This window comes from Bombina bombina, chromosome 3, assembly GCF_027579735.1.
Source record: "Bombina bombina isolate aBomBom1 chromosome 3, aBomBom1.pri, whole genome shotgun sequence".
Lineage (NCBI taxonomy): Eukaryota > Metazoa > Chordata > Amphibia > Anura > Bombinatoridae > Bombina > Bombina bombina.
The window spans coordinates 512,341,496-512,358,632 of NC_069501.1; the positions used below are offsets into that span (position 1 = coordinate 512,341,496).

Below are 17,137 nucleotides of genomic sequence, written 5' to 3' on the forward strand. Positions count from 1 at the left end.
AATATGTACACACAGACAAATACACACACACCTAAATATGTACACACAAATCCACACACACATAAATATGTACACACATATACACACACACACACAAATATGTACACACAGACAAACAAATCCACACACACATACATTTTGTACACACAAACAAATCCACACACATAAATATGTACACACAGATAAACAGATACACACACATAAAACTGTACACAGACAAATACACACATACACATAACTATGTACACACAAATACACATAAATATGTACACACAGACAAATACATCCACACATAAATATGTACACACACATAAATATGTACACACAGACAAAAACATACACACAGAAATATGTACACACAGACAAACAGATATACACACACATAAAACTGTACACACAGACAAATCCACACACACAAACAAATCCACACACACATAAATATGTAAACACAAACAAATACACACATATAAATATGTACACACAGACAAATACATACTCACATAATTGTGTACACACAAATACATACACACAGGCAAACTAATAAACACACACATAAATATGTACACACAGACAAATACACACACACACACACATAAATATATACACACAAGCAAATAAACACACACATACATATGTACACACAGATAAATACACACACAAATACACACACACATAATTATGTACACACAAATACGCACACACATAAATATGTACACACAGACAAACTAATAAACACACATACATATGTACACACAGACAAATACACACACACAAATACACACACACATATAAATATGTACACACAAGCAAATACACACACATAAATATGTACACACAGACAAACAAATCCACCCACACATATATATACAGTTGTGCTCATAAGTTTACATAACCTGGCAGAATTTATGATTTCTTGGCCATTTTTCAGGGAATATAAATGATAACACAAAAACTTTTCTTTCACTCATGGTTAGTGTTTGGCTGAAGCCATTTATTATCAATCAACTATGTTTACTCTTTTTAAATCATAATGCCAACAGAAACTACCCAAATGACCCTGATCAAAAGTTTACATACCCTGGTGATTTTGGTCTGATAGCATGAACACAAGTTGACATAAAGGTAGTTGAACTGTATAAAACAGGAAAGGGATATAAAAAGATATCCAATGAATTGAGAATGCAAATCAGCAGTGTTCAAACTCTAATCAAGAAGTGGAAAATGAGGGGTTCTGTTGAAACCAAACCATGGTCAGGTAGACCAACTAAAATTTCAGCCACAACTGCCAGGAAAATTGTTCGGGATGCAAAGACAAACCTACAAATAACTTCAGGTGAAATACAGGACTCTCTGAAAACATGTGGTGTGGCTGTTTCAAGATGCACAATAAGGAGGCACTGGAAGAAAGATGGACTGCATGGTCGAGTCGCCAGAAGAAAGCCATTACTACGCAAATGCCACAAAGTATCCTGCTTACAATACGCCAAACAGCACAGAGACAAGCCTCAAACCTTCTGGCACAAAGTCATTTGAAGTGATGTGACCAAAATTTAGCTTTTTGGCCACAACCATAAATGCTACATTTAGAGAGGAGTCAACAAGGCCTCTGATTAAAGGTACACCATTCCTACTGTGAAACACGGAGGTGGATCGTTGATGTTTTGGGGATGTGTGAGCTACAAAGGCACAGGAAATTTGGGAAAAATAAAGAGGGCGACTCCTAGTGCAGATCTATAGGTATATTCAACCCACTAGCTGTTCCCAACAGGTGGATACTCACAAGGTGTAATGCACACTGAAGTGCAAATGAAGCATGCTGGGTATATTATAGTGGCCCAGCGCACATGTAGATCAAGGTTATTGATCTTTGTTTCAAAATGTTTCTGGCAGTGAATGATGAAAAGGAGACTCCAGTATAAAAATAGCTTTATATAAAAAGTGTTTAAAAACAATTTACAAATTTGAGATAAACAAATATCATCAGTACAACTCGCTACGCGTTTCTCAGCGCTAACCACGCTGTTTCCTCAGGCAGGCATTACACCTTGTGAGTATCCACCTGTTGGGAACAGCTAGTGGGTTGAATATACCTATTGATCTGCACTAGGAGTCGCCCTCTTTATTTTTCCCAATTTTTAGACTGCTGAAATCGATCTTGATTTCAGGAGGTGCTGCCCTTGCATTGGTGCACAGTATACTGGGACACTGCCGAGTTCCCAGACCGTCTACCTAGGCATTACCTTTGCCTTTAGAAATTGTAAGTACCACTTTACTTTATTAGTATTGCCTTTTGTTATACTGGCTACACTAGGAGGCGCCCTTTCTCTTTTTCTATATTTCTACAGGGAATTTGGTCAGAATTGATGCCAAGATGAATGCAGTATGTTATCAAACAGAACCCCTCATTTTCCACTTCTTGATTAGAGTTTGAACACTGCTGATTTGCATTCTCAATTCCTTGGATATCTTTTTATATCCCTTTCCTGTTTTATACAGTTCAACTACCTTTTCCCGCAGATCCTTTGACAATTCTTTTGCTTTCCCCATGACTCAGAAACCAGAAACGTCAGTGCAGCACTGGACGAAAGATGCAAGGGTCTGTCACGAGTCCAGAAACTCATTGACCTTTTATACACACACACTAATTACAAGCAAACAGATCACAGGTGAGGATGGTTACCTTTATTAGCCATTCAAACCCCTTTGTGTCAACTTGTGTGCATGTTATCAGGCCAAAATCACCAGGGTATGTAAACTTTTGATCAAGGTCATTTGGGTAGTTTCTGTTGTCATTATGATTGAAAAAGAGTAAACACAGTTGAATGATAATAAATGACTTCAGCCAAAACACTAACCATGAGTAAACGAAAAGTTTTTGTGTTATCATTCATATTCTCTGAAAAATGGCCAAGAAATCATAAATCCTGCCAGGGTATGTAAACTTATGAGCACAACTGTATACGTACACACAGACAAATAAATCCACGCACACATAAATATGTACACACAGAAAACAAATACACACACACACACAAATATGTATACACAGACAAACAAATCCACACACACACACACACACATAAATATGTTAACACAGACAAATCCACACACACATAAATATGTACACACAAACACATCCACACACATAAATATATACAGACACAAACATACACACATAAATATGTACACACAGACAAACAGATACACACACATAAAACTATACACACAAATACACACACATAACTATGTACACACAAACAAATCCACACACACATAAATATGTACACACAAACAAATACACACACATATATATGTACAAACAGACAAATACATACACACATAAATATGTACACACACATAAATATGTATACACAGACAAATCCACACACACACACATAACTATGTATGCACAGACAAACAAATCCACACACACATAAATCTGTACACACAAACAAATACACACACATAAATATGTACACACAGACAAATACATACACACATAATTATGTGCACACAAATACATACACACATAAATATGTACACACAAACAAATACACACACACAGACAAACTTATAAACACACACATAAATATGTACACACAGACAAATAGCCAGTACTGTGACTGAAGTCTTTCTATATACAGATGCATGGATGTAATAATTTGTGATATATTTTAATACTACTGTTCAAAGGACTGTCCTTACTTGTTCAAATCACAATATACAAGACGATCTATTGTGGTCTATTACAGGACATCTATTGAATCCAGTATTACATAATTTTCACGTGACTTTGGTAGCATCTGATATCCCATAGGAACTCCTAGGGTTTTGTTTGATTCTTTTTTTCTTTTTTTGTTGTATGGCTGGCTGTGACTGTTCTGAGTGAGTTGAGAGTGGATAGGGCATGAGACTCTTGCTTCTATATATATATATATATATATATATATATATATATATATATATATTTATATATATATATATGTTTGCTCTCTTGTGAATAAATTGCATATAAGATAATATTTTTGGTGTGCTGAGATTTTTGTTTACACACATAAATATGTACACACAAACAAATACACACACACATATGAACCTTTAATATTTATACTCTTAGAAATATATATATATATATATATATACACACACATACACATATATATACACACACACTGTGCGGCCAATTTATTAGATACAGCTACCTAGTAGCATGCTGAACCTCCTTTAGCCTTTAAAACAGCCTGAGTTTGTCTAGGAATGGATTTAACAAGATGATAAAACGTTGTGGAGGTATTGTGCACTATGCAGACAAGAGTGTGTAACGCAACTCCTGGAGATTCGATGGAGTTGTAGGCCTGCAGCGATAGCCCTTTCCAGCTCTTCCCAAAGATGTTAAATAGGATTGAGATCTGGGGACGGAGAGGGCCACTACAGCAAAGAAAAGTCATTGTCAGGTTCCAGGAACCATCCCATAGTTATGCAGGCTTTGTGCACCAGGGCATTATTCTGCTGGAAGTAACCATCTGCCTGAGGATAAACTGCCAACATGAACGGATGCACTTGGTCAGCAACAATGTTTACATGTGCTGTGGCATTCAGACGTGAATTTATGGGTATCAATGGACCCAACGTGTGCCAGGAAAACATTCCCCACACCATAACACCGCCCACACCACCTTGCACAGTTTTCATCAGACATAACGGGTCCATAGATTCATGCTGTTTTCGACACATTCTGAGCCTATCATCAACATCATGCACTATGAAATATGACTCGTCAGACCAAGCAACCTTTTTCTAGTCTTCGATGGTCCAGTGCTGGTGTTGTTGTGCCCACAGAAGGCGTGCTCTCTTGTTCTTCTCTGATAACAAAATCACCCGATGTGGCCGCCGGCTGTTCTAGTCTATCTGCGACATGGTGCGCCTAGTGGTGCGTTGCAATATATATTTCTCCGCACCAGGTTGAATTCTGATGTGATTCACTATATTGAGGCCTGTCTGTTTGCTTGCACAAGGCTAGCCATCCTCCTCTGACCTCTCTCATCAACGAGCGTTTTTCTATCACAGGACTGACACTTTTTTGTTCATTGCACTATTCTCGAAACACCCTTGAAACTGTGGTATTTGAAAAGTTCAGGCGTACTGCCGTTTCAGATACGCTTCGTTCAGCAAGTCTTGCACCTACTATCATGCCACGTTTAAAGTGCATTAGATCACTGCTCTTACCCATTCTCACTGCGGTTTGTACGCTTAACTGATAGTAGGAAGGTTGTTCTGCTTTATTTATACCAAAACTGTGGCCATGTGACGTGCAACGTAGTAGAACAAACTATTTGTGTGCACAGCAGGGCTATACCTAATAAATTGGCAGCACAGTGTGTATATACAGTATATATATATATATTTAAAAATACAAAAAAGGTTTGCTTCTAAGTGAAGCTGCTTTTCATATACAAATAACACAAGTCCACAGCAACTTGGACACGGATTTTACTAGAACTAAATATTTTAGGAGGAAAGCATCTGACCCTCTATACACTGTGTGCCAGTGACGTGCAATGAGGTCAGAGGCAGGTGAGGCACTGGCTAGGATATGCCTTCATTCTTTAGATATCCTTTGTTGAAGAAATAGCAATGTACATGGGTGAGCCAATCACATGAAGTATCTATTGTGCAGCCACCAATCAGCAGCTACTGAGCATATTTAGATATTTTCAACAAAGGATATCAAGAGAATGAAGGAAATTAGATATTAGATGTAAATTGGACAGAGGGGGTGGGAGAGACTGGGAGAGAGAGATAGAGAGACAGAGGGGGAGAGAGAGGCAAAGAGACAGAGGGGAGAGAGAGAGACAAAGAGAGACAGAGGGGAGAGAGACAGAGAAAGAGACCATGGGGAGAATGAGACACGTAAGGAGAGACAGAGGGGGTGGGAGAGACAGGGAGAGAGAGAGATGGATAGAGAGAGAGACAGAGGGGGAGAGAGAGAGAGAGAGAAATAGAGACACAGAGCGGAGAGAGAGACAGAGGGGAGAGAGAGAGAGAGAGACAGAGGGGGAGGGAGAAAGGGAGAGACAGAAGGGGAGTGAGAAAGGGAGAGACAGAGAGGGAGGGAGAAAGGGAGAGACAGAGGGGGAGGGAGAGAGAGACAGATGAGAGAGAGAGACAGAGGGGAGAGAGAGAGAGAGAGGGGGAGGGAGAAAGGGAGAGACAGAGGGGAGAGGGAGAGAGATAGAGGGGAAAGAGAGAGACAGAGGGGAGAGAGCTACAGACAGAGGGGACAGAGAGAGACAGAGGGATAGGGATAGAGAGACAGAGGGAGAGGGATAGAGAGACAGAGGGATAGGGATAAAGAGACAGAGGGGGAGGGATAGGAGACAGAGGGGGAGGGATAGAGAAACAGAGGGGAGAGAGAGACACAGAGGGGAGAGAGAGAAACAGAAGGGAGAGAGAGAGACAGAGACACACAGAGGGGGAGGGAGAGAGAGAGAGACACAGAGGGGGAGGGAGAGAGAGAGACACACAGAGGGGGAGGGAGAAAGAGACAGAGGGGGAGGGAGAGAGGGAGAAAGAGAGACAGGGGGGGAGGGAGAGAGACAGAGGGGGAGGGAGAGAGACAGAGGGGAGAGAGAGGGACAGAGGGGAGAGAGAGAGACAGAGGGGAGAGAGAGAGACAGAGGGGACTGGGGAGAGAGACAGAGGGGAGAGAGAGAGTCAGAGGAGACTGGGGAGAGAGACAGAGGGGAGAGAGACAGAGGGGACTGGGGAGAGAGGGAGACAGAGGGGGAGGGAGAGAGAGAGACAGAGAGGGAGGGAGAGAGAGAGACAGAGGGGAGAGAGAGAGAGAGAGAGAGAGAGAGAGAGAGACAGAGGGGAGAGAGAGACAGAGGGGAGAGAGAGAGAGAGAGAGAGAGAGAGAGAGAGAGAGAGAGAGAGACAGAGGGGAGGGAGAGAGAGACAGAGGGGAGAGAGAGAGAGAGAGAAGGGGAGGGAGAGAGAGACACAGAGGGGGAGAGAGAGACAGAGGGGGAGGGAGAGGGACAGAGGGGGAGAGAGAGAGACAGAGGGGGGAGAGAGAAACAGAGAGGAGAGAGACAGAGGAGAGGGAGAGAGACAGAGGGGAGAGAGAGAGAGAGACAGAGGGGAGAGAGAGAGAGAGAGACAGAGGGGAGAGAGAGAGAGACAGAGGGGGGGGGAGAGAGAGAAAGAGGGGAGAGAGGGAGAAGGGGAGGGAGAGAGAGACACAGAGGGGGAGGGGGAGAGAGAGACAGAGGGGGAGGGAGAGAGAGGGACAGAGGGGGAGAGAGAGACAGAGGGGGAGAGAGAAACAGATGGGAGAGAGAGAGAGAGACAAAGAGGGGAGGGAGAAAGGGAGAGACAGGGGGGGAGGGAGAGAGACAGAGGGGAGAGAGTGAGAGACATAGGGGAGAGAGAGAGACAGAGGGGAGAGAGAGAGACAGAGGGGAGGGAGAGAGAGAGTGGGGAGAGAGACAGATGGGGAGGGGGGGGAGGGAGAGGGAGGGGGAGGGAGAGAGGGGGAGGGAGGGAGAGAGAGGAGGAGGGAGAGAGAGACAGAGGGGGGAGAGAGAGACAGAGAGGAGAGAGAGAGAGACAGAGGGGAGAGAGAGACAGAGGGGAGAGAGACAGAGGGGAGAGAGAGACACAGAGGGGAGAGACACAGAGGGGAGAGAGAGACAGAGGGGAGAGAGAGAAAGATAAAGGGGAGAGGGAGAGACAGAAGGGAGAGACAGAGGGAGAGAGACATAGGGGAGAGAGAGAGGGAGACAGAGGAGGGGGATAGAGACAGGGGAGAAGGGGATAGAGACAGGGGAGAAGGGGATAGGGACAGGTGAGGAGGGATAGAGACAGGGGAGGGGGGATAGAGACAGGGGAGGGGGGATAGAGACAGGGGAGGGGGAGAGAGACAGGGGAGGGGGAGAGAGACAGGGGAGGGGGGAGAGACAGGGGAGGGGGGGGAGAGAGACAGGGGAGGGGGAGGAGAGACAGGGGAGGGGGGGAGAGAGACAAGGGAGGGGGGAGAGACATAGGGGAGGAGGGGGAGAGACACAGGGGAGGGGGGGGAGAGACACAGGAGAGGGGGGAGAGACACAGGAGAGGGGGGTAGACGGTCTTGTATGTTATGGTGGAATTGAGCAGTTGAGCACACCACAGCACGTCGACACTTAGTTGAGGAAGGCAGCACAGTGCACAGTCTCACACATTTCACATCACTGACAGTGACACTCACAGTCTCACAGACAACAGTGAGTCAAAGAAGTTGTTCACTCACTCACTGTCAGTGTCTAACTTAACGGTCACTCTTAAGTTACCGTCACATTCACAACGTGACAACGCGGGTCATGGGACAGCACTGCAGCTGCACTGCTGCAGCTCTTACTGACCTGTCACTGAGTGAGCCTTCAAGTTTTCAGTGAGTCAAACTTCTCACACCGACACCATGACCATCCGTCTCTGTCTCGATCACTGAGACTCTAAGAGCGAGGACACACTGACTGAGAGTCCATCGAGACCTCTCACCGACCTCTTCACTGTCTGGGCGGGCACCTGACAGCACGTATCTCACTCCGCGCCTGGGATGATCTCCCGCCCGCCGCAACAGTCCCACCCACTGACTAGTCACTCACTGTGGGCCACAAAGAGGAGACATTAAAGCTTAGTCGCCACTGGGTGGCAGTCTCTAAGCAGCCCATACAAACAAATGCAATCATATTGCGCAACGGAAGGGCTCACAGCCTCTACCTACTTGCGCAATATGTATGTATTTGTTGAGAAAAGTTTTTTTGGACACGCGACACGCCAATTTAATAAAAATAAGATAGCTGAGTGGGTGGCGGGGGGTGGGGGGTTCACCAATTGTTACAGAAGCATTAGTTATTTTGTTGTGAAGAGCTTATTTCCCAGCAGCAATGCCTGAACCAGCAAGCCAGCGCCTAAGAAGGGCTCCAAGAAAACCGTAACAAGTATCATTTCATAAAGAGTTAACTCTTTTTTTTCAGCTTTTAGAAACTATTGTCTAATCACCTCTGGAGCCAGACTGCTAATTGATAAGATGAACTTGTAAACTTGTTATCTTAAGTACTGTAATCCTATTGTGGCCTGTCAAAGGACAGTGCTCTCTATCTAAATGTGTGATGGGGGATTTTGTGCTTCCCCCCCTCTCCCCCTGGGAGTGCCCTGTGTGCATGTAACTTTAATAAAAAGCAGGCTGGGCATCCCAGTCCTGAGTTCTTGTTTGACCCTCAATCGCAGCGTTGACTCGTTTTTGTGGGCAGAAGGGTATCCTAGCGGTACTGCAGCTAAGGGAGATTATTCTATATTTGCGAGACTCATAGAATACTATGGAAAGCAGCTTCTCCCCTCTTTAGCAATAGGGATCCAGGCTACTAAGCGGTCCATCTCTCAGCGAGACTAAGGGTAACCGTAACACCAATTAATACAATTTTTTTTTTTATAAAAAATTATTATTATTATTTTTTTATTATTAAAATGTATTACATGGTGTAATTACACACATAGGACAGGTGAGGCGCTGCCTCACCTGCCTCCTACGACAGTACGTCACTGCTGTGTGCAGTGTTGGTGTAAAAAGCAACTCTGAAGTTGAAGGATGAAGAGACAGACCAAATAAACACCATGATCTGTCATTATGCTTAGACTGTGCCTTTTGCTATCATGTGTCAATCACTCAGAAGAAGGGGAGGGTCATAAACCCAGCAGCTAAAAAGAAGCCCACCTCTCATTTCACAGGATAATCTGTCAGTGCTGAAAGTCCAGCCCCCCTGCCATCATCATCGCTAGGTTCCGCAGAGAAGTTATTTAACTAGCACAAAGGATAAGTGAGCTGCAGCTGTCACTAAAAGTCACTGCAGGGAGAAGTGCAACTTTGAGCCCTACAACCTCTCTGCAGCAAAAGTGTGCCTGACACTGGATAAATTCCAAGGGTGGGGGAGTTCCCTTGCCCTCTGTCTGGACGCTAGGGTTGTCAGCTGTCCTCCACAAAAATACTGGACAACCTGACTGTGACTGGGCATAATGGTAGATGGGGGGTCACACATTGCCCACCCAAAGCTCTCCCTCAGCAGCCACAATGTATATTTTTCACAACTCAGGAGTCATTTTACCCTTTGACTGCCCGTAACATACAATAAATAATTTTACCTCTTTGGCTGCCAGTAACACAAGTAAACAGAAGTGATTTGGCTCTCTTGACTGCCCCTCACTTCTTTCTGCTTCATATGCCCCTGGCTAACAGCCTTTAACATTTAGCTAAGAATCATGGACTTTAAAAAAAAAAAAAAAAAAACTGTACACACAAGTGCCCTAGAGAGCAACCATTTATGTTCAACTTGTAATATGCACATTAGCGCAGTCGCAATATTACTTATCGCGTCCCAAGCTAACATTAGCATGCCACTTGTAATCTGGCCATTTGTTTCTTTAAAAGTATTAGTAACAATCTCTATGAATATTTTTGGTTTTAGGCAATGGCCTAGATTAAATAAAACCCATTTGTGAAACTATCTTGCAGAAAAACTACAAAAAGATAGAATAGCACACATCTTATTTAATTATGAAATATATTAGAAACCATTGATCATACAAACCTCAGATATGTCATTTATCATTGTGTGGTTATTAATATATCATATATAACTGATCGTCATGGGCTTACAGTTGATCAGACAGAAGATGTGCTAAATAAATAGTCTGTTTAGTATATTTTAAGTCTTAAGACTCACAAGGTATTCCCACGGACTGGTAGAGTAAGGCTGTGTGATGTCCGCCCACGAAGAATTCCTGAGTAGAAGCCTCCACTGTCCTCTAAAATGTCAGTCAATGAAGCCAATGACTTGGTGATGTTTTTGGTGGATGGCTCCAGTGATGGGCTTAAGCACTCAGCAGAAATAGCTTTTACCTGTCGTGAGAGGCGGGGTTCCCCCTGCAAAACATAAATAAATAAATACATAAATCTGTTCAAAATGATTTAACTAGGTACATTATAATAGTCCATCAAGTTCATGTAATTAGAGTGCCCTTAATGCATTCTTTATATATGGCTTTCCGGATAGAGCTACAGGCTTCATGTAGCATGTCTGTAAAGGCTGCCTGGTGAGAGGCAAGGAGTGCGCTGAGTTCCCTTAAGACTTCCTCCTCCGCCGCCATTACTAAGGTAAATACTGGTTGCCGATTCCTTTGTGAAATTGTTGTAGTGGTACAGAAATGAGGGCAGCAATAATATGCTGCTATTAACCCAGAGTCATCAAGATCCCCGGGGGGGGGGGGGGTAATATGTGCGGCAGCCTCGACGGCACAGAGTAACTGAGTCACAAATTAGGCCTGCTTGCCATGCAGTCAGCTTCCATGCAATCAAGCTGAGGAACATAGGATGAGCCGTCTATATAATATTATCTCCCTAACTCCTCCAGGAAAACTTCAGGGCACTTTCACAAAGGTGTCAGGTGCAAAAGTTATTTTTTTAAAAGAGAGAATAATAGTTATATCCAAGTAAGAGTCAGGAGCTCCTCATATACACGACCTTCCGCAACAGCTGTAGGCTCCGCCCCCCAAGTTCATGTAATTAATAAAACATACACACTATTTTTTGCACACCACGAAAGATGATAACCTCTTCGCAGTTTTGAGATTTGTTTCACTGCAAGATAATCCTTACAAGAAATGTGGAAAATGATTTTCAGAATACAGATGCACTATACAAATAGATAGGCATATTATCTCAAAACTGGTTATTTTGTATAAGATAATGAGAAATAACCTATATTTGTTCTTTAAATTAACATTTTTTACTTTATTAGTTTGTGAACAACCAGAGCATTGTTCTCTGATAGATTGCAGTGCTATTATCATTATATAGTAAACTTTGATATACACAGGGAAAGATTACAAGTAAGGCGCAATGGATTTGGAGCTAGCACAATCGCAATTTCATGATCCATTTTTCTCACGCTGATATTATAAGTCGGGAGAAATTGCGATTGCACAATAGTCTTTTCTGCTTAAATCCAAGTTGTAGAAAACACAACAAAAATACCTTACAACCCATAAAATACACTATTAACCCCTAAACCGCCATCCCCCACATCGCCAACTCTAAATAAAACTATTAACCCTAATCCGCTATCCCCCCACATCGCAAACCCTAAATAATCTATTAACCCCAAATCCACCATCCTCCCACATCACAAATTATCTAAATAACCTATTAACCACTAAACCACCATCCCCCCAAAACGCAAACTAATTTAAACTATTAACCCCTTAACTGCCATCTCTCCACAATGTAAAGTAATAAACTAACATGTAAACCCCCTAACCTAACACCGCTTAACTTAACCCCAATTAAAATACCCATAAATTAAATTAAAACTATCCTAACTACCTCTTGTTTATATGATTTTAATGTAGAGCAATTTTTGCATAAGTGGAGGAATTGGCCTTTAGGTATTCCCTTTCTCATGTGGGGTGCATTTCAAGAGTCTGCTCTCAGTATGGTATTTCTAGAAAAAAGGTTTACTATAATTAGAAGTAATTATGTTATTGCTCTCATCATGTTGTAGGTACAGGTCCAGATACTCTATGCTCAATTCATTGATCTTATATGTGAATGAGAGATTTAGATTATTTTGATTGACATGTTCTACAAGCTGTGGGACTGTTGTTACTTCTTCATCCTTATAAATAAGAATCAGGTCATCTATAAACCTGCCATATGTTATAATGTTGTGTTTGAGGGAACAATCTCCCCAAAAGAGGTGGCTGATCTCAAAGTATCCCATATATAAGTTTGCATAGGAGAAGGCAAATTTTGCCCCCATGGCCGTGCCACACCTCTGGAGGTAATATATCCCCTCAAACACAAAGTAGTTATGGGTTAGCAGGTATTTTTTTATCTCTATTGTGAGTGCTTGTTTCTCTTAGAGTGGATGCCTGGAGTGTGATAAGATCATTAAGATCTTAATCATTAAGATATCTGTGAATCTGATACCTATATCTAGAGGTGAGTTGTCCTTGTAAATGTTGTCTAAGGATCTAGTCTGCTAGTTGAGCTATACTTGTGTTGTTTTGTGTCTGTGTAATAAAGTGTTTTTTCAAAGTGATTTTGGTAACTAGCAAACGATAAACCTTTATTTAAGAGTTTTAATTGGTGATGCGTGAGAGGTATATCTGAGAGGTTAAAGGGATAGGAAAGTCAAAATAATCTTGCATGATTCAGATAGAGCATGTCATTTTAAGACACTTTTAAATTCACTTCTATTTTCAAATGTGCTTCGTTCTCTTAGTATCCCTTGTTAAAAAACATAATTTATGCTTACCTGATAAATTTCTTTCTTTCGCGATGAGTCCACGGTTTCATCCTTACTTGTGGAATATTATCCTTCCCTACAGGAAGTGGCAAAGAGAGCACCCACAGCAGAGCTATCTATATAGCTCGTCCCTTAACTCCACCCCCCAGTCATTCGACTGAAGGCTTAGGAAGAAAAAGGAGAAACTATAAGGTGCAGAGGTGACTGAAATTTTCAATAAAAAATACTATCTGTCTTGAATAGACAGGGCGGGCCGTGTACTCGGTACATCGCAAAAGAAAGAAATTTATCAGGTAAGCATAAATTTTGTTTTCTTTTGCAAGATGTACCGAGTCCACGGTTTCATCCTTACTTGTGGAATACCAATACCAAAGCTTTAGGACACGGATGAAGGGAGGGACAAGACAGGAACCTAAATGGAAGGCACCACTGCTTGCAGAACCTTTCTCCCAAAAATAGCCTCAGAAGAAACAAAAGTATCAAATTTGTAAAATTTGGAAAAGGTATGAAGCGAAGACAAGTCGCAATCTTACAAATTTGTTCAACAGAAGCATCATTTTTAAAAGCTCATGTGGAAGCCACCGCTCTAGTAGAGTGAGCTGTAATCCTTTCGGGAGGCTGCTGTCCAGCAGTCTCATATGCCAAACGGATGATGCTTTTCAGTCAAAAGGAAAGAGAGGTAGCCGTAGCCTTTTGACCTCTACGCTTTCCAGAATAGACAACAAACAAAGAAGATGTTTGACGGAAATCTTTGGTTGCTTGCAAATAAAACTTCAAAGCACGAACCATGTCCAAGTTGTGCAACAGACGTTCCTTCTTAGAAGAAGGATTAGGACACAGAGAAGGAACAACAATTTCCTGATTGATATTCCTGTTAGTAACAACTTTAGGAAGGAATCCAGGTTTGGTACACAAAACCACCTTATCAGCATGGAAAACAAGATAAGGCGAGTCGCATTGTAATGCAGATAGTTCAGAAACTCTTTGAGCCCAAGAGATACCAACTAGAAACAGAACATTCCAATATAGAAGCTTAATATCTATGGAATGCATGGGTTCAAACGGAACCCCTTGAAGAACTTTAAGAACTAAATTCAAACTCCATGGCGGAGCAACAGGTTTAAACACAGGCTTGATTCTAACTAAAGCCTGACAGAATGCCTGAACGTCTGGGACATCTGCCAGATGCTTGTGCAATAGAATAGACAAAGCAGATATCTGTCCTTTTAAGGAACTAGCTTACAATCCCTTCTCCAATCCTTCTTGGAGAAAGAACAAAATCCTTGGAATCCTGATCTTACTCCATGAGTAGCCATTGGATTTGCACCAATAAAGATATTTACGCCATATCTTATGATAGATTTTCCTGGTGACAGGCTTTCGAGCCTGAATCAAGGTATCTATGACCGACTCAGAGAAACCCCGCTTGGATAAAATCAAGCGTTCAATCTCCGAGCAGTCAGTCGCAGAGAAATTAGATTTGGATGCTTGAACGGACCTTGAATCAAAAGGTCCTGTCTCAGTGGTAGAGTCCATGGTGGAAGAGATGACATGTCCATCAGGTCTGCAGAACATTCTGAGTGTACATCGGATACGGCTACTAAAGTGTCAGAGGGCTCAGCATTTCTTAACCCAGAGCTACTGTGCTTCCCTTGCAACCCAGGCAGTTTAGATAAAACCTCTGTGAGGGTAAAATTCATAACTGTGGCCATATCTTTATTATCATTATCCAGCGCCACACTCTTATAAGTCAAAATATGCTGTTTGCAATTTATAGACATATCAGTACATGTGGGACACATTCTAAGAGGGGGTTCAACAATGGCTTCTAAACATATTGAACAAGGAGTTTCATCAATGTCAGACATGTTGAACAGGCTAGTAATGAGACAAGCAAGCTTGGAAAACACTTTATTCAGTGAAAAAACAACAATTTTAAAAAATGGTACTGTGCCTTTAAGAGAAAAAAAGCATACACGTTCTGCAAAACTGCTTAAAAATGCATCAAACGTTTTGAATTTTTTAGAGCAGATTCAATAAGCTTTAGTAAGATTGCCCCACATGCAAATGAAACATTTAAACCTTTAATATGGAAACCGGATTGACAAAGTGCCAAAAACCAGAAAAAACCCTGTCAGCACCTTGCCACAGCTCTGCTGTGGCGCCTACCTTCCTTTAGGGATTGAAAATGTGGGGTTAAAGCTTCGTTTTGGCCCAAAAAGTTCACCAGGACCCTCCGGTGTTGTAGCTTGCTGCTTGCTAAGAGAAAACAACTGCGCAACGGAGGCACGAAATTAGGCCACGCCCATCTCACTCAATGTTTTTAAGGCCTCCCAAAAACACACCAAAGCGTTTTAACTAGCCATGTGGGTTCTAAAACCCCAAAAAAGCCAAGTGTACCCTCAATAAAGTTGTCCCTCAAAACCTTATTAACAGCACTCACAGTACACACAACCGTTTGTTCATATCATTCAAACTGAGTGTCAACCATAATTTCAATTAGCCCTTTATGCAAGCTTAGTAATGCCACTACAAGTCTAGGATTACTGCTTACCCTTACCCTCATGGGGATACTGTCAGCCTTTCTGAAATATCACAGTCTCTCCAGAAAAAATGACTGAACATACCTCATTGCTGTATAGCATGAAAAACGTTCCTCACACTGAAGTTTTCCTGTACTCCTCAGCCTCTGTGGGAACAGCACTGGATCTTAGTTACAAATGCTAAGATCATCATCCTCCAGGCAGAAATCTTCATCCATCTCCTGCCTGAGAGTAAATAGTACACACCGGTACCATTTTAAAATAACAAACTCTTGCTTGAAGAAAATAAAAACTAACAGTTTATCACCTCTTTCACTTTACCCTTCCTCTTGCTTAGAGCCGGCAAAGAGAATGACTGGGGGTGGAGTTAAGGGAGGAGCTATATAGACAGCTCTGCTGTGGGTGCTCTCTTTGCCACTTCCTGTAGGGAAGGATAATATCCCACAAGTAAGGATGAAACCGTAGACTCGGTACATCATGCAAAAGAAAATGAATATGCACATATCATACACTAGTGGGAGCTGTTGCTAATTGGTGCCTGCACACATTTGTCTCTTGTGATTGACTAAATAGATATTTTCAGCTTCCTGACAGTAGTGCAATGCTGTCCCTTCAGCATTTGATAACAAGAGAATGAAGAAAATTTGATAATTGAATTAAATTGGAAAGTTGTATAAAATCTTATGCTCTATCTGAATCATAAAAGAAAATTTTGGGGTTTACTATCCTTTTAATTACTGCTTCTTTGTCATTTTCTTTATCCAACTTGGATATCTGGGTGGCAAATCCTTTTTTGGAGTGCTACTTGTGATGGGAGTGTTGACTAAAGTGGTTAATCGTGTTCTCCCTTGTGATATTTGGGGACTGTCTGGTTCCTCACTAGATCTGCTAGTGTGTGCCTGTGTATCCTCATGGTAACAAGTACTGGCTGAAAAATGTATATATAAAAATGTGTTAAGAGAAATTAGGAAAAACCGTAGGGCATTTAAATTATTCAAATTAGCCAAAATTGAAAATGAAAGATTAATTGCAAAGGATTCTAATAAAAAAAAAAAAAAAGTACATAAATATAAAAAAATATAAAAAGGACAATATAGGTAGATTAAAATGCGTGGAGGGCAGCATGATTAACAGTGACAGGGAGAAGGCTGAGGTACTAAACCAATTCTTTTCTTCAGTATACACAAGAGAGGAATCAATGGAAGATATTTTGGAACACACAAATGGATAATATTAAGGTAAATAAAACTC

General features: G+C 41.9%; 1 protein-coding gene across 2 annotated transcripts in view; it reads right to left on the bottom strand.

The window, feature by feature from the left end:
* The window catches only part of KIF21B (kinesin family member 21B), a 513,509-nt gene that overhangs the window by 172,692 nt on the left and 323,680 nt on the right, over positions 1-17,137 (bottom strand). For both annotated transcript variants that reach the window (XM_053706916.1, XM_053706915.1), the window contains exon 25: positions 10,761-10,960. In XM_053706916.1, the coding sequence (XP_053562891.1) occupies positions 10,761-10,960 (200 nt within the window). The remainder of the gene's footprint in view (positions 1-10,760; positions 10,961-17,137) is intronic.